The 25,324-nt window shown below is 34.1% G+C and overlaps 2 protein-coding genes across 5 annotated transcripts in view; one reads left to right on the forward strand and one right to left on the reverse strand.

Annotated features, from left to right (window-relative positions):
- The window catches only part of LOC149804363 (alpha-(1,6)-fucosyltransferase-like), a 156,829-nt gene that overhangs the window by 38,972 nt on the left and 92,533 nt on the right, over nt 1-25,324 (reverse strand). For all 4 annotated transcript variants that reach the window (XM_089939453.1, XM_089939425.1, XM_089939435.1 and 1 more), the window contains 4 exons: nt 12,599-12,753; nt 11,791-11,974; nt 10,005-10,119; nt 716-959 (listed from right to left, as the gene is read on the reverse strand). In XM_089939453.1, coding sequence (XP_089795579.1) covers nt 716-959; nt 10,005-10,119; nt 11,791-11,974; nt 12,599-12,753 — 698 coding nt within the window. The remainder of the gene's footprint in view (nt 1-715; nt 960-10,004; nt 10,120-11,790; nt 11,975-12,598; nt 12,754-25,324) is intronic.
- LOC149804364 (uncharacterized) lies at nt 19,927-23,727 on the forward strand. The gene is made up of 2 exons (XM_089951242.1): nt 19,927-19,935; nt 22,687-23,727. The coding sequence occupies exons 1-2, from the start codon at nt 19,927-19,929 to the stop codon at nt 23,725-23,727; spliced, it is 1,050 nt and encodes a 349-aa protein (XP_089807368.1).

Consider the following 25,324-nt stretch of genomic DNA (forward strand, 5'->3'; position numbering starts at 1 on the left):
CTCTTAATGCTGTACCTGTGTGAAGAAGAAGTTGATGAGTACAGGAGCAAGTACACATCCCTGTTTGACACCGTTAGATATGAGGAATTTCTCAGAGGGTTCACCGTCTGAGAGAATCTCTCCAGTCATGTCATCGTGGAAGAGCTGGATGAGGTTGGTAAACTTCTGAGGACACCCAAGCTTCTTGAGTACTACCCACAGTGCCTCTCTGTTGACTGTATCAAAAGCCTTTGTCAGGTCCACGAAAAAATTACAGCTACTGGATGCCATATAGATACGTGTGCATTGAAACAATTTAAAATGCTTTTTAATTCATTTTACAGGCTGAAAGTAGCACAATCGCATGTAAAGCTAATATTTATAAACCATATTACAGAAAAACATGATCTATCAAACAGCATCGCTGATTGCTAAGGATAAAACAGTATAAATTTGGGGGGAGGGGTCTTCATCATATGTGGCTAATTTTTTGCTAGGTCTTTGAGTTTCTGGGTGACAAAGAAATCCTTGATAGTTAGTGATACTGCAGTAGTGTAGTCCCTAATCTGCCAGTTATTGTGTTACAGCAAATCTGGGTCAGCTCATGATTTCATAAAATTAATAAAGTTCTTAATCTGCCAACTCTCATTTTTCTGTATTAATTCTGTCTAAGTCTGCCTGTATTTTTATAAGTTTATTTGCCTGTTGTTTGTAATTTTAGTCAAAATGAACTTACTCATGCCACCCCAACTTCTGTATGAGGAGCTACTGTAGCTGTTGCAGGTGTTACTAAGAGGCTGGAAGACAGATTCCCACCCGCCTGTGGCATATTTCCATCCCTTCGACTCTAATATGAGTGTACGCTTATTAGCATAAGCCATCATCAGGCAATACGTCACATGGTGTAACTGGCATCCATAACCACAGCCCTTCCCCAGGTTACAGACAATCTTCTTGGCTTTTGAGCAGTCTGCAGGATTCTGTATAGAAAATAAATGGGCAGTAGTCAAAGTGTAAAAAGTTAGACAGTAGTGTATATAAATGGACAGTAGTGTATATAAATGGGCAGTGGTCAAAGTGTATATAAATGGACAGTAGTGTATATAAATGGGCAGTGGTCAAAGAGTAAATAAATGGACAGTAATGTATATAAATGGGCAGTGGTCAAAGTGTATATAAATGGACAGTAGTGTACATAAATGGGCAGTGGTCAAAGTGTATATAAATGGACAGTAGTGTATATAAATGGGCAGTGGTCAATATAAATGGGCAGTAGTTTATATCAATGGACAGTACTCTATATCAATGGGCAGTAGTCTATATCAATGGGCAGTATGCTATATCAATTGACAGTAGTCTATATCAATGGGCAGTTATATATATCAATTGACAGTAGTCTGTATCAATGGGCTGTGGTCTATATCAATGGGCAGTACTCATATCAATGAGTACTACTCTATATCAATGGTCATTACTCTACATCAATGGGCAATAGTCTACAAAAATGGGAAGTAGTTTTTTTAAAAATGGGCAGTAGTCTATATCAATAACTGGTAGTCCATACCAGTGGGCAGTAGTCTATATCAATGGGCAGTAGTCTATTTAAATGGGCTTTAGTCTATATCAATAGGCAGTACTCTACATCAATGTACCCTATCTATATCAATGAGCAGTAGTCTATATCAATGGCATTGGTCTACATCAATGGGCAGTACACTACATCAATGTACTCTATCTATACCAATGAGAAGTAGTCTATAACAATGGGCAGCAGTCTACAAAAAAAAGGGCAATAAAGGGCAGTAATCTACATCAATGGGCAGTAGTCTGTATCAATGGGTGGTAGTCTATATCAATGGGCAGTAGCCTATATCAATGAGCATTTGTCTATATCAGTAGTTAGTAGTCTACAAAAATGGGCACTGACCTATATCAATGTACAGGAATCTATATCAACAGGCAGTGGTCTATATCAATGGGCAGTAGTCTACATCAATGGGCAGTAGTTTTTACAAAAATTGGAAGTAGTCTACAAAAATGGCCAGTAGTCTATATCAATGGGCAGTATGCTATATCAATTGACAGTAGTCTATATCAATGGGCAGTAGTTTTTACAAAAATTGGAAGTAGTCTACAAAAATGGCCAGTAGTCTATATCAATGGGCAGTAGTTTTTAAAAAAATTGGAAGTAGTCTAAAAAAATTGGAAGTAATCTACAAAAATGGCCAGTAGTCTATATCAATTGGCAGTAGTCTGTATCAATTGACAGCAGTCTAGAAAAGTAGCCAGTCTATACCCTCATCATCATCTACGATTTTCAGATACACGAGTTTACTTGCAATGAGCTACGTAAATACTAACAGTCATGTACATCATTTCCTGAGGATGATACTTGTAGATCTTCCCTTATTGAAGATTTGTTTTGAAAAGAGAATCAAAATGCAATATATACATAATATCAACAAGCTGACATGAAATTGCTTTTTATTTGTATGCAGCAACTTTCAATAATTTTAAGGTTAATACAAACCATAGTTTGAAAAGCCCAGTGAAAAATTACTCATCAATGAAAACATTTGGAACCTTCTCCAACCTAAACCTTTTAATAAACTAAAAAAAAATTCCCTTACAAAAGCAATTTTTTTTTATATAATTGAAAATAAACAAATTCATAGTAACCCCTTACAGGGATGTATGTTCAATTCATTAGTCAAAAAAAAATAAAGCATGGCACTGAAAAATCAATTATGTTCTTACAGATGTCATTTGGCACATATGTAAGACTTTAAAATGACACAAAATGCTTATATTTAGCTGAAGTATCTGCTTCAGTACATTGAATGGTGCAACTATAATTACATACATTGAATGGGATGACTATACTTACATACACTGAATGGGATGACTATACTTACATACACTGAATGGGATGACTATAATTACATACATTGAATGGGATGACTATACTTACATACACTGAATGGAATGACTATACTTACATACACTGAATGGGATGACTATACTTACATACACTGAATGGGATGACTATAATTACATACATTGAATGGGATGACTATACTTACATACACTGAATGGGATGACTATACTTACATACACTAAATGGTGCAACTATAATTACATACATTGAATGGGATGACTATACTTACATACACTGAATGGGATGACTATACTTACATACACTGAATGGTGCAACTATAATTACATACATTGAATGGGATGACTATAATTACATACATTGAATGGGATGACTATACTTACATACACTGAATGGGATGACTATAATTACATACATTGAATGGGATGACTATAATTACATACATTGAATGGGATGACTATAATTACATACATTCAATGGGATGACTATAATTACATACACTGAATGGGATGACTATACTTACATACACTGAATGGGATGACTATAATTACATACACTGAATGGGATGACTATAATTACATACATTGAATGGGATGACTATACTTACATACACTGAATGGGATGACTACCATTACATACACAGAATGGGATGACTATACTTACATACACTGAATGGGATGACTATACTTACATACACTGAATGGGATGACTATAATTACATACATTGAACGGGATGACTATAATTACATACACTGAATGGGATGACTATAATTACATATTTTGAATGGTATGACTACCATTACATACACTGAATGGGATGACTATACTTACATACACTGAATGGGATGACTATAATTACATACATTGAATGGGATGACTATAATTACATATTTTGAATGGTATGACTATAATTACATATTTTGAATGGGATGACTACCATTAAATACACTGAATGGGATGACTATACTTACATACACTGAATGGGATGACTATAATTACATACATTGAATGGGATGACTATAATTACATATTTTGAATGGTATGACTATAATTACATACACTGAATGGTATGGCTACAATTACATACATTGATGTTGTTGTTGCAGGGTTTAACGCCATTTTTCAGCACAAGATAGGCTATACATGGTGGCCAGTATTAATGGTGGAGGAAGAACCCGGGAAAACCCTGGAAAGAACCACCAACCCATGAGAAGCTACAGGCAAGCTTTCTCACATACCCACATTGGCCGAATCTGAGACTCTACATACATTGAATGGTTGACTATGATTGCATACACTGAGTGGTGGTGCTATAATTACATCCATTGAATGTATTTGACTAATTACAGATATTCAATAGTATGACTATAATTATATACAATGAATTGATTTGACTATAATTACATTGAATGGATTTGACTATAACATACATTGAATGGATTTGACTATAAATGCATACATTCAATGGATTTGACTATAACATACATTAAATGGATTTGACTATAAATGCATACATTCAATGGTATGACTATAACTGCATACATTCAATGGTATGACTACAATTACATACACTTAATGGGATGACAATAATTATATACAATGAATTGATTTGACTATAATTACATTGAATGGATTTGACTAATTGCATACACTGAATGGTATAACTATAATTACATACATTCTATGGTATGAGAATAATTACATATATTTAGTGGTGTGATTATATTTACAGACATTGAATGCATTTGACTATAATTACATACATTCCATGGAATGATTATAATTGCATACATTGAATGGATCCGACTATAATTACATACAATGAATGGATTTGAATATAATTACATATACTGAATGGTATTACTACAATTACGTACACTGAATGGGATGACTATAATTACATACACTGAATGGGATGACTATAATTACATTCATTAAATGGTATGACTATAATTACAAACATTGAATGGTATGACTATAATTACATAAATTGAATGGTTGAATATAATTACATACACTGAATGGTGGTACTATAATTACATACAATTGACTAATTACATATATTCAATGGTATGACTATAATTACATACACTGAATGTATTTGACTATAATTACACACATTCAATGGTGTGACTATAATTACATACATTCAATGGTGTGATTATAATTACATTCATTCAATGGTGTGTCTATAATTATATACATTCAATGGTAAGACTATAATTACATTCAATAGTATGCACATATATTCAATGAGGTGAAATTAATTACATACATTCAATGGTGTGATTATAATTACATTCATTCAATGGTGTGTCTATAATTACATACAATGTATTTAACTATAATTATATACATTCAATGGTAAGACTATAATCACATTCAATAGTATGCACATATATTCAATGAGGTGAAATTAATTACATACATTCAATGGTGTGACTATAATTACATACATTAAATGGTGTGACTATAATTACATACAATGTATTTAACTATAATTACATACATTCAATGGTATGACTATATTTACATATATTGAATGGATTTGATTAGAATTAAATACATTGAATGGTATGACTATAATTACATACATTAAATGGTATGATGACAATTACATACATTAAATGGTATGACTATAATTACATACATTCAATGGTATGACTATAATTACATACATTCAATGGTGTGACTATAATTACATACATTCAATGGTATGACTATAATTACATACATTCAATGGTGTGATGACAATTACATACATTAAATGATATGACTATAATTACATACATTCAATGGTATGACTATAATTACATACATTCAATGGTGTGACTATAATTACATACATTCAATGGTATGACTATAATTACATACATTCAATGGTGTGATGACAATTACATACATTAAATGATATGACTATAATTACATACATTCAGTGGTGTGATTATAATTATATACATTCAATGGTGTGACTATAATTACATACACTGAATGGTATGACTATAAGTACATACATTCAATGGTATGTAATGTAATGTGATTTGGATTTTTAATGTAGCTTTAACAATTTTTCAGTCATATTGCTAAGATGTCTGCAATGTGGAGGTTTATAGTGATGCCTTGCACTGGGACATCGTGCCGCAGACATGTAGCATGATGTCTAACCCAGTCACATTGTCCTGACACAAGCCCGACCTCTTAATGCTGAGCGCCAAGCGAGGCAGCTGTTAGTACCATTTTTGTAAGTCTTTGGTATGACTCGGCCGGGGATGAAACCCACAACCTCCCGCATCCAAGGTGGACACTGTAATCACTAGGCCACCGGAGAAGTTGCAATTGTATAATTGTAATTACATACAGTCAATTGTGTGACTATAATTACATACTATCAATGGTATGACTATAATTACATAGATTCAGTGGTGCACATTCAATGGAATGACTAATTGCATACATTCAATGGTATTACTATAATTACATACATTCAGTGGTATGACTATAAGTACATACATTCCATGGTGTGACTATAATTACATTCATTCAATGGTATGACTATAATTACACACATTCAATGGTGTATCATTTAGACTTATTTCAAGTGAACATATATTAATAGTTCTTGATTCTTAAGTGTGAAATGGGAGTGGATATTGTTTCATGCACATTGCAAAACTATTCAAAAATGTCATTTAAATCTCAGCAGACACATCACTTGGCATTTAGAATTGTTCTCTTTCCATTTAATCCAGTTACCCACTGGATTCTTCTTATCTGTTATGATGTTACTTGAGCGTTCCGACATCAAATTTTTCTGCAAGAACTCTTGAATACTCCCCGCCATCATCAAGCCAAATACACCGCTCCCTCGATAACTCGCGCCCGGATAACTCGCGATCCCGCTTATAACGCGGTGTCCGTCTTGGCTCCCGATTTTTTCCAGACAAAATGTATTTAAAATATCTTTAAAATATGCTGAACATGAAAAAAATCACGATAAGAATTGATAAATTAAACCTTGATACATTGCTCGTTTTATAATCGAAAATGGTGATTAATGCCCGAAAAAAATATAATCCATATTTTGCAATTTGCAAGCTCTAGAGAAGAATTAATTTCAGAGATCTCGAAAACGTTTAATTACGCGTATTTGGACGCCAATTTTTGATCTGGGACGCAGAAAATCACTGAGGCTGGAGTCCTCCGTACGCATGTAATAGGTGCGCGGGAAAATTCAAAGATTTGCCGGTCCTGTTTCAGCCACCTGCTTTGTGGGAAAATGTGTTGATCAGTTTACTGTGCTGATATTTACAATGACAGAATTCAGTGACTGAAAGACTCTTTGATGTACTGTTGCTATTTCATAAGAGTACATTAAAAAAAAAAAGAACATGATGCAACAGCTAGGCGGCTAGTTCAAAGGCTTTGACTTGGTGGCCGAGTGAGAAAATATACTGATATTTAGTGATTGAATTCAGAGGCAGAAAGACCCAGTTTTAAAATCTTAGCGAGACCTCTGTTTAAAGATATCATATATTATGTAAGTTTTTAGGATAAATAGTTGTCATTATACTGTAAATAAACAGTCTGGTGAAATAGCGATCAATGAAAACTTCTGGTAAATGTTAACAGGTGGCAACAGAGAATGAAATAAACACCAATTAAACGACTTCCTGTGTGAAAGTCACGTTCTAATCCTTTAATTCCGTTTCAGTGTTAAACATTATAATCACAACATAGTCTGTTCATTGAAAACATGAAAAGAGTCAATCGACCGTCACATCGAAACCCGTGAGTACTTCTGTGAGAACCTAATTACATGTACATGCCGGCTTTGTTTTGATCAACATCTTGGGGAAGTGTTTGTTGCATTAAAAAAAAAATCGATTACAAGAGACCTCGGGTGCTGGATTAAGGGTCTTGGAGCTGCCTTTGACGTAAAGCAAAACAGTAACAGAGACAACGACGACGATAGCAACTTCGAATGTTTCAGTGAAACTGATGTCATTAATGCCGAGGCTGTTTGGGAGAAATTAGTACAGACTCATGGTCCTGAGATGGGCGTTTCTCTTGATGGAGGAGTGGATTTGTGCTGACAATGATTGCCCTACAGCCGAATACATGTCAGATGAAACTATAATTATTTCTATAGCGAACAAATTTGCAGCAGAAGACGATTCTAACTGGAGTAACACAAGTGTTGAAAGTGATGCAGACACAGATGTTGCACCCCAACCCCTCTGCACAGGAAGCAAATATTTTGATATTGCCATAAGGTGGCTGGAGACCCAAAATGTTGACTACGTAAAGCTCATGCAGTTGAGAAATCTGAGGGATTTTGCTCGGCGGCAGAGAAACCAAGGAGTAACACACACAAAAAAATTAACTGATTTTTTCAAAAAGTGAATTGACATTTGTCAAGCGTGGCACAAACGGCAAGTATTAACTTGTTCTAATTTACGTTGTTTTAAATTTGTAGACCAATTAAATATGTCAGTACTGATTAACTCTTGTTTTTTTGTTGTCCATTTTACTTCTATCGCATTCAAATCTATCTATCTATCGTTCGATCGACACTGTTTCTCGAAAAAAGAGTCGATCTTTTGTGTATAAAAAACTTCTAATTTGGCTCAAACAAAAAAACTAGAATGTATACAATTCAACATAAAACTTAGTGACGTAGTACACAATGTGTGAAGTGTTACACATGTTCAGCGAACGGAAACCACGTGGAATAATGTTTTCTATGATTGCCTCAATATACTGTAATTTATCCTGAAATTTTTAATGTTGTCCTATGAGAAAATAATAAAGTACACCGTTATGAAGAGATATTTATTAACAGTTAATCTCAGAATGATTATAAAGTGAGTATTCAACAGTATAATCTGCCTACCCCCCCCCCCCCCTTATTTTTCCGTTATGTCGTCAATCACTTTATTGGTTTTGGGCTTATTTTATAGGTCCCTCGATAACTCGCCCCTCGCTTATAGTGCGGTCGATGTTTCTGGACCCCGATGTGCGCGAGTTATCGAGGGAGTGGTTTAAAGTGGACTTTTTCTTCTAAAGTAATACTTTTCCATTTACATTATATGTCAAAAGTTTTGTGATGATTTATTTCTATGTTGCAAACTGTACAGTATTACAATTTAAATATGAAGACAAAACTTTTGTAGCATCGACAAATACTTTTTGTTCATAAAGGAAGTGATAACATGTACTGTCACATGATTTTTTAATCTTTGTCTGATACCCTGTTTTGTTCAAGGTTAATTTCTCTTTCTGAGTCAATCCACTATGTTGACCATGTTATGATCTTGACTATATATCTGGTCATAATCATCAAATAGAAGCACTCAATGGCTGTGTGAAGCCCAAAACTCAGTCATAACACTGTTAAGCCCATTCCTGTTAACGTCGGCATTGATAGATAATGATATAATATTAACGGTAGTGGTACATGTAATAATGCACTTAAGTCAACATGTCTTTCTACAATTAAAACCTGACATTGGGAAACAAGACACAGGTAGGAATAATCAGATTACTTACCTTACCATATGAATTCAATATTGGTTCTGGACACAGATAAAATGTGGCATGACCATAATTACATTCAATGGAATGACCATAATTACAAACATTCAATGGAATAACTATAATTACATTCAATGGAATGACCATAATTACAAACATTCAATGGAACAACCATAATTACATTCAATGGAATGACCATAATTACATTCAATGGAATGACCATAATTACATTTAATGGTATGACTATAATTACATACACATACCTTGGACATTACAATATTACCTTGTGTGATGGAATTACAAAATTTTACACAGTGTAATACTGAATTATGAAACATTTTGATTCCATGTTTTTGAGCAGAACATCAGTTGGTTATTAGTGCCATGTCAATTGGAGTGAACGCCCTTGCCCATGCAGGCCATAACAGATGAAATGGGGTGATCTAATAGTAAAATCAGAACCTGCACCCTTTCGGTCATGAGTCTGGCATACTAACCACTGAGCCTGTAGCTCAAAAATATTCTTCTTCCCCCTGCAGTGAAATGTGAAACAGGTTCATGAGATTTCACATGGATGCAGTCATATGATAAATACCTGTATGTAGTGAAAACGCCTCTGTATAAGCTCTCCTAGTTCTCTTGACTCATTATTTCTCCATTCTTCCATGCCGTCCACACTGCTTAGAGACTTTAGATCATTTGTCAATGTTCTGAAAACGAAGACAAATTATCAACTTTCTGTCCTTTGTCTATGAAATTCAGCTAGCTTCAAAATGATGATAATAGTAGTCTGTAATTGTGGTCAGAGAGTTAATCGCAACATCAAAGGATTAGATGGTAAAGTCTGAAAACCTCACTTTAAAAAATTATTCCACACCTGAACACAAATTATAACAGCATTACAACTTGTACATTTTTGATTTTGTACCTTTGATTTTTCATGTTTTGTCTGTGTTGCAACTGAATGTGATGTTTACTTCATAAATCATATTCAGTGCAAGATGCCTGGCTCAGAAGTCTCAAAGGTTTTTGAAAGAGAAACTCAAGCTCAACATAAAAACCACAAAATTACATATGACATCAAGGGTACACCTGTGTTAAAGAAATTTAACAGGCTAGATGGGAGACAAAGTTTTGAAAAATCTTTAAGTCCAGTGACTCTAGCTTCTAAAGAAGATTGCTATTGTGGCTCAGATTTCCAATCAAGAAGCCTACAGGTTCAATACTGTCCAGACCAACTCAGGTTGGCTGCCTTTGTCCACTGAAATGGCATTTCGCTCCTCTTCAGGATGATATACCCAAAAATGTGTTACAAGTGCTATTACAATCCACAGAAACAACATATCTAATTAAAGTAATAAACTATCAAAAGTTTTGTTGAGCTAGAGGCTGAGTAAAGTTTTGAGAGTACAATACATTGTCTTAAAAGTACTTTTATAACCAATATTAGTAGCTTTTGTTTGGTAATCTACTGTACTGTAACAGCAATAATTCATAGAATTCTCTCTTGTAAATGAAATTAAAAAGTGATTATGGCAAGAAAATATCTGTACATGAAAGATTTTTCCCTTATTCTTTTTGGATTATGTAACCATAAAAATATCCTGGAGAAGTACAAAGTTTAACTGAAAATGCCTCGTGTATTTCTAAATATCACAACAACATTGGCAGATGAGAAAAATATTAACTGATTACAACCAAGACTGACAAATTCATATGAATCAATCACTGCTGTTCTAATCTCATACAATGCTTGCACAAAGCAATGATGCAGGATATCTGTATCTTTCATCAAATGACATCAAAATAGCATTCTGACTGGCTCATCGCTAATAGATGGTTCCTGAATGATGTCATCAGCCACCATATTTTGAGATCAGCTGGCAAATTTATCATCGACTTTATATGGTGTTTGGAAGCTGAAATAATTTCATTGAATCTTGAAATACTTTTACGAAAATTATATACATAAACAGAACGTAAATCAAGCTTTCTGTTAGTATCAATATCTGTGATTTATAAGTTGACCTTGCTTTAGTGTGCCTTGTTAACAATGGTAAATTTTGGTGGTCACATATATGAGAAACTGTCAGGTTGCCCATCATCCAGGTAAAATAGGCAGAATATCGTCTGCTAGTGACCTTATTGGGAAGCATCTATATGACTTGTTTGTATATCATTAATGTTTCACCCTCTTTAGCATTATTACTGGCTGGAATCAATTAGTGTTTCACCATCTCCAGCACATTTCTGGTTGGAAACAATTAATGTTTCACCCTCTCTACCATATTATTGGTTGGAATCGATTATTGTTTCACCTTCAGCATATTACTGGTTGTAATCACAAAAATGTGCAACGATGTCTGAGTCTCTATAGTTACCTGTGATAACCAGCACTGTCAGAAAGCACAGAGTTAATCTTGGACAGAAGATTGCCATTCCCTGCAGACAAGCCCTTCATTTTATTTAGTTCTGATCTAATGAACAACCAGAACTCCTGGACATCATTCTCTACTTTACGGCGCACTAGTTCATGATCCATACTAGGCTTCCCTGTTGATTTCCCTGTAAGGAGATACATGTTTTTCTCACTCTCGATACCTCTTATATATCAAGTAAGTGTTAATCCAGTAATTTATAATAGTCAACAACTGTTAATCCAATGAGTTACAATAATCTACAAGTGTTAATCCAGTGAGTTATTAATAGCCTGTAATCATTATTCTAGTGAGAGTTATAAATAGTGTGTGTTAATCTAGTGAGTCATAGTAGTCTATGTTATAATCCACTGAGCTATTTGTTCCAATATATGATTATAATTGTCTAGAAGTGGTAACCAAGTGAATTATCTGTCCCAGTATCAAACTATCTCAAGCAGTCTTTAAGTTACCTGTATTTGTATTCATTTATTGGAAATTCAATTATTTTAGTGGGTAACAAAACCATATTTATATCGGTGGCAAAATTCAAGTATTGGAATAAGCTTTGTATTGTTTTCACAGAAAAAACATAGTAGTTAGTTGGGTCTTCAATTTTGTGGTTTATAGCAATTTATGAAATCCACAAAAATCTGCACATCATAAAAAAATAGTACATTCACCGTATTTTAGAATGGAGTATTTTTAGACAGTAAGTTACCTGTCCCATCTCACTGTCCCAGCCTAGTGGTTCTCTTAAATAATTAGTTACCTGTCCCAATGTACGATTGACCCAGCTTTAGCGTGTTTGAGGACAGTCGTTTCAGCTCTTTGGTTGCCTTTTCCAGTCTCTCCTTCAACATTTCCACAACATGACCTTTGTCCTCTCCAGCTACCTGGTCTTTTCCTGCTGTAAACTTGATATCCCTGTGAAATACATCAACAACCTACAATAACAGATTGGCACAAAAGTCTCAGATACCAAAATTCAAATTTTCTTCTCATGGCATCATGACAAATATAAAGTCAAACTTCTCTTACAAAACCACTTCTGAGATTTGAAAAATATGGCCTCTCAAAGCAGGTGACTGCTTAATGGAGATGACTATAAAGACAGGTTTTACATATGTACAATAAATACATCACATTTCCACTATATCTACTTTGACTCACTCACCCAGCTGTCTCTGAATAACCATATTCTCTTGTATCATTTGTGTTTACCGTATTCCTTCATGTGTCAATTCATGCAAACGGAATCTATTCTAATCAACGGACAGCTGTGAATATTATTATAATATGGTCTGGAAAAGATTATGGCGATCTGGATAAAATACACATATTTTTGTATTATATCCTACTCATCAGAGATCTGGATAAAATAAATAAAATTTTATAATACATTCAACTCACCAGAGATCTAGACAAAATACACTTATTTTTGTAATACATCCTACTCATTAGAGATCTGGATAAAATACATGAAATTTTATAATACATTCAACAATAGAGATCTGGATAAAATACACATATTTTTATAATACATTCAACACATCAGAGATCTGGATAATAATCATTTCCATACATTCCACTCATCATGAAGATATGGATAAAATAAACGTATTTTATAATACATCTCACTCATCACGGAGATATGGATAAAATTCATTTTAATACATCCTATTCATCATGGAGATCTGGATAAAATTCATTACAATATATCTTAGTCATCATTGAGATCTGGATAAAATTCATTTCAATACATCTTAGTGATCATGGAGATCTGGATAAAATGCATTTCAATACATCTTAGTGATCACTGAGATCTGGATAAAATTCATTTCAATACATCCTATTCATCATGGAGATCTGGATAAAATGCATTTCAATGCATCTTGCTCATCACTGAGATGTGAATAAAATTCATTTCAATACATCTTGCTCATCATGGAGATCTGGATAAAATTCATTTCAATACATCCCACTCATCATGGAGATCTGGATAAAATTCATTTCAATACATCCCACTCATCATGGAGATCTGGATAAAATTGATTTCAATACATCCTATTCATCATGGAGATCTGGATAAAATGCATCTCAATGCATCTTGCTCATCACTGAGATGTGAATAAAATTCATTTCAATACATCTTGCTCATCATTGAGCTGTGGATAAAATTCAGTTCAATACATCCCACTCATCATGGAGATCTGGATAAAATTCATTTCAATACATCCCACTCATCATGGAGATCTGGATAAAATTCATTTCAATACATCCCACTCATCATGAAGATCTGGATAAAACTGATTTCAATACATCCTATTCATCATGGAGATCATCACTGAAAAACAATTTTTTTCACTGCTTGTCAATAGACACTGATAAGATTATGAGCAGGAAATTTGAAATTGTTCACAGACACTGCCTACTTTGTTTTCTTCAAGTAAGTATGACTGCTTCCTGTTAAAGATCAACTGACTTCAAATCCAGCATGTTGTAAATTCTTTTTATCTTCTTAATGTCAAGTTTTACTTTGGATTGGGAAGATTTATGTGATTTTCATGTGAATATTCATAAAACACAGCAGAACAAAGCTGGTAAACCGCTGACATTGTGCATGATCCAGCATGAAATCAGCTACTTCAATCTGTTATACATATTGCTAGTCAATACGTTTGAGCATAAAATAATAAGAAAATTTGCTTGATATGAGTGAATAACAGATAAATTTCAGCTCAGACTTTAGTATTTTCACCCACTCAACAAAATATGTTATTCACTTGTTTTCAGCAAATAACTTCTCTATCTTTTTTTCTAAAACTGATCATAAATGCCACAATAAAATACACCAACAACTGTCCCTCAAACCTATGGTGAAACAGGTATGAACAAATTCATAACATTTTTACTGTGCCAAGACTATTTACTTAACTTTAATTCGTACATATAATACTGAGTAAAATTTTCAAAATATATAAGACCATAAGAAAGGCCACTTCAGCCATGTCACCGTGGTAATGTGCAGAACTTTTGTAAGGCAGGTTATTTCTATTTTCTAAAATTTCGGATTTGTATTAAATTAAAGTTAAATTATTTTCATCCAAAAAGTTTTATAATGTAAATGCACAACATTCTTGTAATTACCCTTATAGAAATAGTCAATATCTTGCTAAATTCCTCAGGTTATACTGTCTTGATGAAACAAAGACATCATCATGCTTTTGTTATAATGCAATAATTAAAAGATTTTGTTAAAATGCAATAATTAAAAGGTTTCAAGTGGTGCAGTAACTTAACATTTCATACCAAGAAACATCTTTATATTTTCCAATAACAGCATTCAGTGGTTGAAAATAGTTCTATCAGTCAGTGAGATGAAGTCTTTATTTCAAACCTTTTAAAACCTTTTCCAGCAACAAAATGGCCAAATGGGCATGGTATTGCCCATAACCTGGCATACACTGGTCTAATAGTCAAATGTACAATGTACATACATTTCTGGTAACAAAAGGGCCAAATGGGCTTGGTATTACCCATAACCTGGCATACACTGGTCTAACAGTCAAATGTACAGACGTTTCTGGTAAGAAATGGGCCAAATGGGCTTGGTATTACCCATAATCTGGCATACACTGGTCTAATAGTCAAATCTACAGACCCAGAAACAGCATATTTTACTGGTGAAATAAGAAATGCAAATGGAATGCAAAATGAATGCATATAAATGAAATGAGGAGTGTATTTTGAAGAAAACAATGCATTTTTAAACAAATTTGAAAATAAATTATTCTCAGGTTGCTGCTAAAATTCCTTGAGATTATTTACATGCTTAACATAGGCAAGACTCTTTACAATGACAGCTTGGAACAGAATCTTTACAATGACAGTAGGACCAGACTCTTTACAATGACAGCTAGGAACAGACTCTTTACAATGATAGTAGGACCAGACTCTTTACAATGACAGTAGGACCAGACTCTTTACAATGACAGCTAGGAACAGACTCTTTACAATGACAGTAGGACCATACTCTTTACAATGACAGCTAGGACCAGACTCTTTACAATGACAACTAGGAACAGACTCTTTACAATGACAACTAGGACCAGCCTCTTTACAATGACAACTAGGAACAGACTCTTTACAATGACAGCTAGGAACAGACTCTTTACAATGACAGTAGGACCAGACTCTTTACAATGACAACTAGGACCAGGCTCTTTACAATGATAACTAGGAACAGACTCTTTACAATGACAGTAGAACAAGACTCTTTACAATGACAGTAGGACCAGACTCTTTACAATGACAGCTAGGACCAGACTCTTTACAATGACTGCTAGGAACAGATTCTTTACAATGACAACTAGGATCAGACTCTTTACAATGACAGTAGGACCAGACTCTTTACAATGACAGCTAGGAACAGACTCTTTACAATGACAACTAGGACCAAACTCTATACAATGACAACTTGGACCAGACTCTTTACAATGACAGTAGGACCAGACTCTTTACAATGACAGCTAGGAACAGACTCTTTACAATGACAACTCGGACCAGACTCTTTACAATGACAGTAGGACCAGACTCTTTACAATGACAGCTAGGAACAGACTCTTTACAATGACAACTAGGACCAAACTCTATACAATGACAACTCGGACCAGACTCTTTACAATGACAGACAATATATCACTCCTTACTGGTTGTGATATTGTTCTTGCTGAGTACGACTAAACAGCAGCCATTGATATGATAGTTGTTGCATCTGTAATACTTTTGTTTGAACAAAACAAAGAAAGAAATAAAATCTGTTCACAATACTCAGCAACTATATTCTTGCATTTACTGCAGCGGTGGATATATTTTTTAAGTCTATTAAAATCAATACTATTTCAAGAAGACACACTATAACAGCAAAGTTCCCTCCCTTTAACATACTCAAAACCAGAAAATCCCTTTTCAATGAATGCACTGAAATTTCATTCAAAATAATTAAAATAAATGGAAACAATGAACAGAAGCAATAAACATAAAATCAAAATTCATATCTGCGACCAAAAATAAAAAACAATCAGATGATATCTAAAATGCAAACATGACTGGAAAGCAAACTGAGTGCAAACAAAACGAATCCTTAATGCATTTCCAATGCAAATGAAGCATAAATGAAATATAAACAATATGCAGATTTTGTAATCTTACATTACATGTTTAGGCTCTAATAAACAGTAACAAAGAAAAAGTCAAAACAAAAAGCTTTGTAAAATTTAACAAATAATTTATTTCCCTGGAAAAACAATATAAACATGATAAAAAAGAACTTACGATTTAAGAATCAAATCCAAAAATAGTCCAAGAATAATCCAAGAATTATTAAATTAGAAGTCCTAATAATAAAATGTTCTAAAGAAATTTGAATTCGAGTCCCGATGAAAATCCAAAATGGAAGGTGATGATGTATGCTATAGCTGATATTGTGCTGTTCTTTGTTCTTCCACAAACAATAATATTCCGGTGTTTGAATTCCGAAATTTAAAAAAAAATGTCTTTATCCAAGAATTCTGTATGAGCACTCAAATATTTATAGGAAAAAGAATTAATCTTTTAGAATCCAAATAATTTAAATAAAAATTAAAATGTAACTCCAAACTGGTCACAATAAAATGAACATCTAGACATCAAGTGATTTTAAGCCCAAACTGACTCAATTCTCTATAAACATCAGTATTAAACATGACTACTGGGCAATTCCGGTAAAACCAGAATTTCGAAATAGAGGTTGTTTTCATCTAAAGTCACATATTCCTAGTATGACCATGACAAAATACAATCATTATATTCTAAGAATAAGATAAAAATATAAACTTGTTTACTTGACTCACTGGTTTCTGAATTATAAACAGACAACTAAATCAAATCAAATATAAATAACAGGAAAAATACCCATTTCAGGGTCTGTGCATGTTGTTGTAACAGAAGGTAACCTGGGATGAAAAACGCCCATCTTAGGGTAATTTCGTGCTATTTGGTTTACATTAGTGATACTTCATATGTTGCTGAATTGCAATTCTACTATGTTCGACTCAGAGAGTAACCTTAGCTGAACTGTATTTCTACTCTGAGAACTTCAGCTAAAGTAGATCGTGTGTGTGTGTTGAGAATTGGTTGAAACTTCAAGATCAATCATTGGTTACACCAGCTGATCGATGATCAATTATTTATCGATTAAATATGACTGCTGCATGACAGAAATGATCAAAGTAGTGCATCAATATTAGCTAGGGTCTAACTGGTATCTAAGCAAAGTCTGTGTAACAGGACTTAATTATTTAGAACTGTTGTTTGTTACATTTCTTCAAATAAAATAAAGTATTAAAATTGTGTTCCTTTGTTTATAACATGAATAGGTTCATAAGAAATGAATTATCAAAATTGTGTTTATCTGTTTATAACAAGAACTTAAGAACAAGTGAACAAGTACAATCATTTGTCATGTAAATGATGTAATGACTAGCTAGTAGATACATGACTGGAACCACTTCAATCAACATTCAGAGCAAGACTAAACCACTTCAGATTTTTATGGAGAAACACCATCACATCCACATTATTTTTCATAAGCCTTTGGCTTCGTATGTATAAATGAGCATTTTCACCTGGGTGCTTGCTTGAGAGGCGCTTTTAAAAGAGAAACAAAATCATGTGACATAGTCATATATAACCAGCTGTTTTTCCCTCCACGTCATCTTTTCACTTGCGCTACACGAGAGGTACTAAGTATATATGCACTGACATTGAAAACAGCTGCATAGTCTATATTTTATCGACTGTATTTGAAAAATAAAGTTAATTAAGCAGCCGACCTTGAATGCTGTTCAGGTAAAATTGCCCAAACTTATAAATTTAGCACTAGTTTATGGCTGCCGACATGACTCCGAGATGTCAGACTTTTCGGGGTTTGATATCAAAGATATTGGAGCAAATGTCGAAATATCCTCTGAAAGGAAAAGAAATAAAACTTAAAATTGGGAAAGGGAAAAAACCAATGCCAAAAAAGGCAATAGACATATCTAAGACGAAGTCCGTTGTTGTCAAACCGGCAAAAGCATACATTGCTGTCGGGTATTTCTGTGCACCTAAGGTTTTGGTTTCCAATACTGAAGCAAAACGCGTACGGAATTTGAGCGATTGACAAAAATAAAATACAGCAATGCTTACCTTTCGAAAAGATGCAATGGTCACCAGAATATTCTGTTCAAAATAATATTAATTTTGGACACAGAGGATACCACCCACCCCCGTTTTCCTGACTCGCGATATATCGGCCTATTCTGCACATAGCTTTGAAAAGATGTCATGTTTATCCATTTGGGCTACAGAAATGAAATGTATTACTTTGGACTGTTTCTGTCAGCAGTTCAGTCAAGTAATTAGGTCAGGTTTATAGCTAGTTTTACAAAATTCAACGTAAAAATGCCAATAAATGAGAAGAGGTGTTAAGCAAACTAAACCGATCTTGTAAAAAAGTTAGTAAAGTTCAACATTTTATGAAAAATAAGCTATTACGTGGAAGAGAAACAACAATGAATAGGATGTAATGTGATTACATCATCTTGTTGATTGGGAAAAAAATTACTATAGAATTTAGAAACAGACTATTGCCAAGGAATTTGTTGATAATTTATGTTCTAGCGGCAAGTAGACACGTTGGGTAGCAGACGATTTTGTACGTGTAGGACAACTTCTTGCAAAATTGGAAACCTGGATTAAAATACAGTTTTCTTTTAAGGTACACATTTCCATCTTTTATATAATGTATTTATTTGTATTGTTCTAAAAGATGCATAGTAAATAGAATTTTCTGGGTTACAGATTCAAGAAGGTCATGGAGTGGGTCTTCACGTTGCCATTTAGATATCATTTTTATGTGAATTTCGAGTCTAAATGTGGGATATTTTTGTACACTGTGCATATTACTTTTCTTAATATACGATTGTTCTTTCTGGATACAAAATGGAATTTTGACCCAAAATAGCATGTGATCCAATGTTTACAGAAATGACGTATCGTTGTGCAGAATTGGCCGACATGGCGGGGGTATGTTAAGGGAGATAATTCTTCCAAGAATGTTGTGGAAGGACCGTCCACTAGCAAGGTGGGGAAAGCGACCGAAAAAGGTTAACAGGGCAGAATTTAGCTGACTTGAATAAGTTAACACCAGAAAATATTGCAGTTTTGTGTGAATTATTGGGTATTAACCCTAACCATGAAAACACTGGTGATAATACTGCTTTCACAGATAATGATATTTGGGACAGGGAACAAAATGTGTCAATTGCTGTCCCTGAGAAATCTCGTACTCCAATGGGAGTTATTTCAAATGTATCCATGGCAGGAAATCTGAATGAAGCCCTCTTTGATACAGGGTATGATGAAAATGTAGTTGCTTCTTCTATACATGAGAATGATCAAAATTTAATAGAGGAGGCATGAGAATTGCCTAAACATAAAGTTCCCCTAATGGGTCCCCCCAAAATTAACCCAGAGATCTGGGGAGAACTGAACAAAAGGGTACAGTCTGCTGACAAGAATTTTCGAGACACACAGCTGTTGGTCGCTGCCGCCATTATGCCCATAGTTAAATTGCTGCTCTTGTAAAGGCGCAAATGTCCATTACTCCTGAGATTAAAGACTGCCTTTCGGATGCAATTATTTTAATGGGCCAAGTTCAATATAACATTTCTCTACACAGACGATATATGTTAAGGCCCCACTTGAAAAAGTATTCTAGTCTGTGTAATCTGAACACCCCCATCTCCTCTCTTCTCTTTGGTGATGATGTTGCCCAAGAAATAAAGAAATGCGAAACTGGACTTCGACTTAGACGAGATGAGTATGCTTTCAATTTCAATGCTAGAGGTAGGGGCTACTCTAGAGGGTGCCCAACCAGAATATATAGGGGGAGAGGACTCAACAGATACCAACCATATAATAACCCTAATCAATATAGCCACATGAATACAAATCGTGGCAGGGGAAATATGTACATGTCTCATCAGGGAGATATTCAACATAACTAACAGGTAAATTCAGAGGTATCAAAAATAAGTAAATGTCTTGGAGCATGTAAGTTGTTGACATCTGATAAGAGGATTTTACAAACGGTGGATGGTTATAAGATTGAATTTGACAAAATTCCATATCAAAACAGAGTACCAAATGACATCAGTTTTTCTAACGAACAAAAGACCTTGGTACAAAATGAAACAGATGAAATGTTAAGGAAAAGAGCTATTATTATACCTTTTTTTCATGAAAAGGGAGAGTTTATTTCAAATTTGTTCATTGTACCTAAACCTAATGGGAAATTCATAAATCTGATGGCTTTGAATGATTTTATCACATACAAACATTTTAAACAGGAAACTTTTTCTTATGTTTTGGAACTAATACAGGAAAACGATTTTTTCACATCTATTGATCTAAATGATGTTTATTTCAGTGTTGCAATACATACAAATTTTCAAAAATATCTAAAATTTCAGTGGAATGGAATACTTTATAAATCTGTTTGTTTACCCTTTGGGATTTCCAGTGTACCGAGGGTCTTCGCAAAAATTTTGAAACCACTGTATTCCTGCTTCAGGAAACTAGGTATTTGTTGCTCATGCTACATTGATGACTCCATTAACATGAATACATGCCCCACTTTATGTCTTCAAAATACAAATTTAATGCTCGAAAAGATATTATCTCTAGGGTTTACTATTATGAGAAATCTCACCTTATCCCATCTCAGAAAATTATCTTTTTTGGATTTCTTATTCAGTACAGTTTAAAGTCTTCCTTACAGAGGTTAAAGTCCAGAAAATTGTAAATACTGCCAATTAGTTGTTGGTCAAGACATCCATTTACATAAGAGAGATGGCATCATTTATTGGGTTACTTGTTAATGCTTTTCAAGCAGTTTTAGAAGGGCCAATGCATTATTGCTATTTGGAAAGAGACAAAGTTCTCGGTCTTACATATTGCCAAAACTATGATGCACATATAATGCTGTCAGATAATAGTAAGGCCGAGCTACAACAGTGGTCTGAAAACATAAAAATATGTAATGGCAAACGTATCAGACCCAAACCAGTTGATTTTTTTCTCCAAACAGATACATCTACACTAGGGTAAGGTGCTGTTTCAACAGAATCCAATCAGTCTGTTGGGGGTCGTTGGTCAGTTGAAGAATCCAATTATCACATCAATCATTTAGAACTTCTTGCTATCTTCCATGCCATGAGATCATTTTGTAGCCTAGTTATGAATAAACATGTTTGTATTCAAACAGACAGTACATGTGCATTGTCACACGTTAATAATATGGGTGGAATGGAATCTAAAGAAATGGATGATCTTTCAAAATCTATTTGGGAATGGTGCCTTAAAAGAGACATTTACATTTCAGCCATTTACTTACCAGGAGTTGATAATACTTCTGCCGATTTCTTTTCTATAAATTTTTCGGACTCTACTGAGTGGATGTTAAAAAGAGACAATTTTAGTAGGCTTTGCACTCACTTTTTTCAACCAGACAGATTTATTTGCTTCCAGGTTAAATTTTCAAATTGATAAATTTGTTTCATGGAATCAAGAACCAGGAGCATTTAAGTTTGATGCTTTTTCCTTTTCCTGGCATGAATTTCAACCTTACATTTTTCCACCTTTCCGCTTAATAGGAAAAATTGTGAATAAGATCACAAGTGACAAAGTTGACAAAGCACTTATGATAATTCCATATTGGCCATCTCAGCCTTGGTTTCCCTTACTTATGGCTTGTATTGTTGATATTCCTGCCAGGCTGCCTCGACACAAGGACCTGCTTATACTCCCACACTCCAGAGAAATTCATCCTCTAAAGGAAAAGTTGAAGTTGATAGGTGTGGTTGTATCAGGGCAAACCTCCAGAGTAGGAGACTTCCAGAGAAAGCTGTTGAACTTATCTGTAATTCCTGGGGAAAAGGCACACAAAAGCAGTATAACCTTGCATGGAGGAAGTGGAACATTTGGTGTTCTGTTGGGAAAAACAATCCCTATAATATATCTGAAGAAATAGTTGTGGCATACTCGAGTTATCTTGTATCCCTTGGTAAATCATATAGTGTTATAAACATTCACAAGTCCATGCCGTTACAAACTCTACAATTACTAGGTCAGAACTGGTGTCATAAACCACTTTTAATTACAAGATGTATGAGAGGTATTTTCATTATGAATCCACCTCAAGCAAAGTATGCATTCACTTGGGATGTGGGACAAGTGCTCAAATATTTAAGGAAGTTGTTTCCCCTGCAGGATATAGATTTTAAGTTGCTGTTATTTAAAACTGGCTCTTCTAGCACTTTCCCCACAGCAAGGGCACAAACATTGATTGCCATGAATATTCATAATATGTGTATATCAAACAAGGATATTCACTTTTATTTCTCTACTCTACTTAAAACTTCCAGGCAAAGGAAGAGGTTTTGTTTAAAAATCCCTCATTTTCCTGAGGAAAGGGTATGTCCTATGCACACACTTTTACATTACCTTGATAGAACTCATGGTCTTAGGAAGTGTGATCAGTTAATTGTGTCTTTTCGTACTTTTAAAGCAATTACAAGTAGTACATTATCAAGGTGGTTGAAAGCGGTGCTACAACTTTCAGGCATATATGTTCAGTATTTTAAAGCTTATTCATATCATTCAGCTTCAGCATCCACAGCATATAGGGGAGGTTCTTCCCTTCAAGAAATTCTAAGAAACAGTGGATTGGTTCTCGACCAAAACTTTCACAAATTCTACTTACGTGATATAAATTCAAATAAGACTTTTGTAAAAGCAGTTCTAAATATGGAATGAAAGTGTTAAATTTGACTGGTTTTGTTGTCTTTCTTTAAACATGCTAATCTATACATATGAAGCCAAAGGCTTACAAAACATAATGGGCCCCCATCCAAGCATAATTTAGATGTGATAGATGCGGGGCATTATTGGAGTAAGCCAGAGGCTGAGCATGTATAAACCCTCCCAGTGATATGTTCACACCCTATTATGAAGTGTTATAGCCAACAAAAACAGGGTTAAAATATGATGTGGAGGGAAAAACAGCTGGTTATATATGGCTATATCACGTGATTTTGTTCCTCTTTAAAAAGCGCCTCTCAAGCAAGCGCCCAGGTAAAAATGCTAATTTATACATGCTCAGCCTCCGGCTAAAGTATGCTTGGATGGGGGCCCATTTTCTGGTATGAGCTGAGACCACTTTTTATTTACAAGATTGACTGCTAGGGTGAAAATCCTCTAGGAAGAAACACTAAACGCTGGAACTGCAATTTATCTGAATTCCATCTAAAACCATAAATGAAAACTAAAAAAACATGTCAAGACCTAACCACTACTCTAATTTTTATAATACAAAACAATATTTATTTATCTACACATGTTATTTTATCAGTAAAATAGTAAGACTCGAAAAGAAAAGATCGTAAAATCAAAACAAAAACTCTCTTTTGTTCAAGATCATGTACACATATCTCTTACTAACCAATGAATGTATAATCTTTTTTTGCACAACTTGCAAATCACTTTTGTCTGGTTTTGACTGTCTTTATTTGCTGGACCATCTCCCTTTTTTGGAACCCAAAGTAGGCCCATACTTTTGACTGTTTCTTCCAGGAAATTCAATAAGTTCAATTTCACTTTTGCTTGCCATTTTTAAAGCAGGTTGCATGTATCAAGGCTAAATTGTTTCAAGAACAGATAAAAAGCATGAAGCAAAGAAAAAAATTTTCACATTGTCATTAATTTAGAATGGGATATACTATCATTTCTATAACTGTATCATTAAATTTATATATGCTGGGGTTGTTCTAACTCAGTAGCAATAATTTAATAAATTTATTGGTACTTTAATGAAACTCAACCATGAAAAGTCATAGTCAATGAATTAATCAAACTGGTTCAATAAGTGATGCGAGTAAATCGATTAACTGAAACAGCACTAATATATATATATAAAAGAGTAGCTGTACTTAATGGAAGATGAACATCATTTGTAATCTTTCCATCTGGTTGCAAAGGAAGCAACACTTTTGCTAGGGTGCCATTCCTGAAACAATTCTGGTATATCCTATGATAATTCCTCTTTGATCAAAATTGGCACAGCTGTTCTGGTGAATAAATTAACAGTTGTATCTTTACCTTGCTGCTAGAGAATGATCCCAAACATAGTTCCATTAGAAAGTCAAGTGAAACATTTCATCCAAGTTTGTGAAAAATTTAAAAATAGTTTTCTTCCCCACATAGTTGCAATGGAATCCACTTCACTGATATGAAGCAAACCTTTAAATAGTTTTTTGTCGGGCAAAAAATAAATTGTCTACAATGAGATTAATCAAAACTAGTGCAGCCATTTTAGCAAAATAGTTGAAATTTGGTTTTCCATATGGTTGTTCTA

Source organism: Sinohyriopsis cumingii, chromosome 2 (genome assembly GCF_028554795.1).
Source record: "Sinohyriopsis cumingii isolate HCF-2022 chromosome 2, ASM2855479v2, whole genome shotgun sequence".
Taxonomy (NCBI): Eukaryota; Metazoa; Mollusca; class Bivalvia; order Unionida; family Unionidae; genus Sinohyriopsis; species Sinohyriopsis cumingii.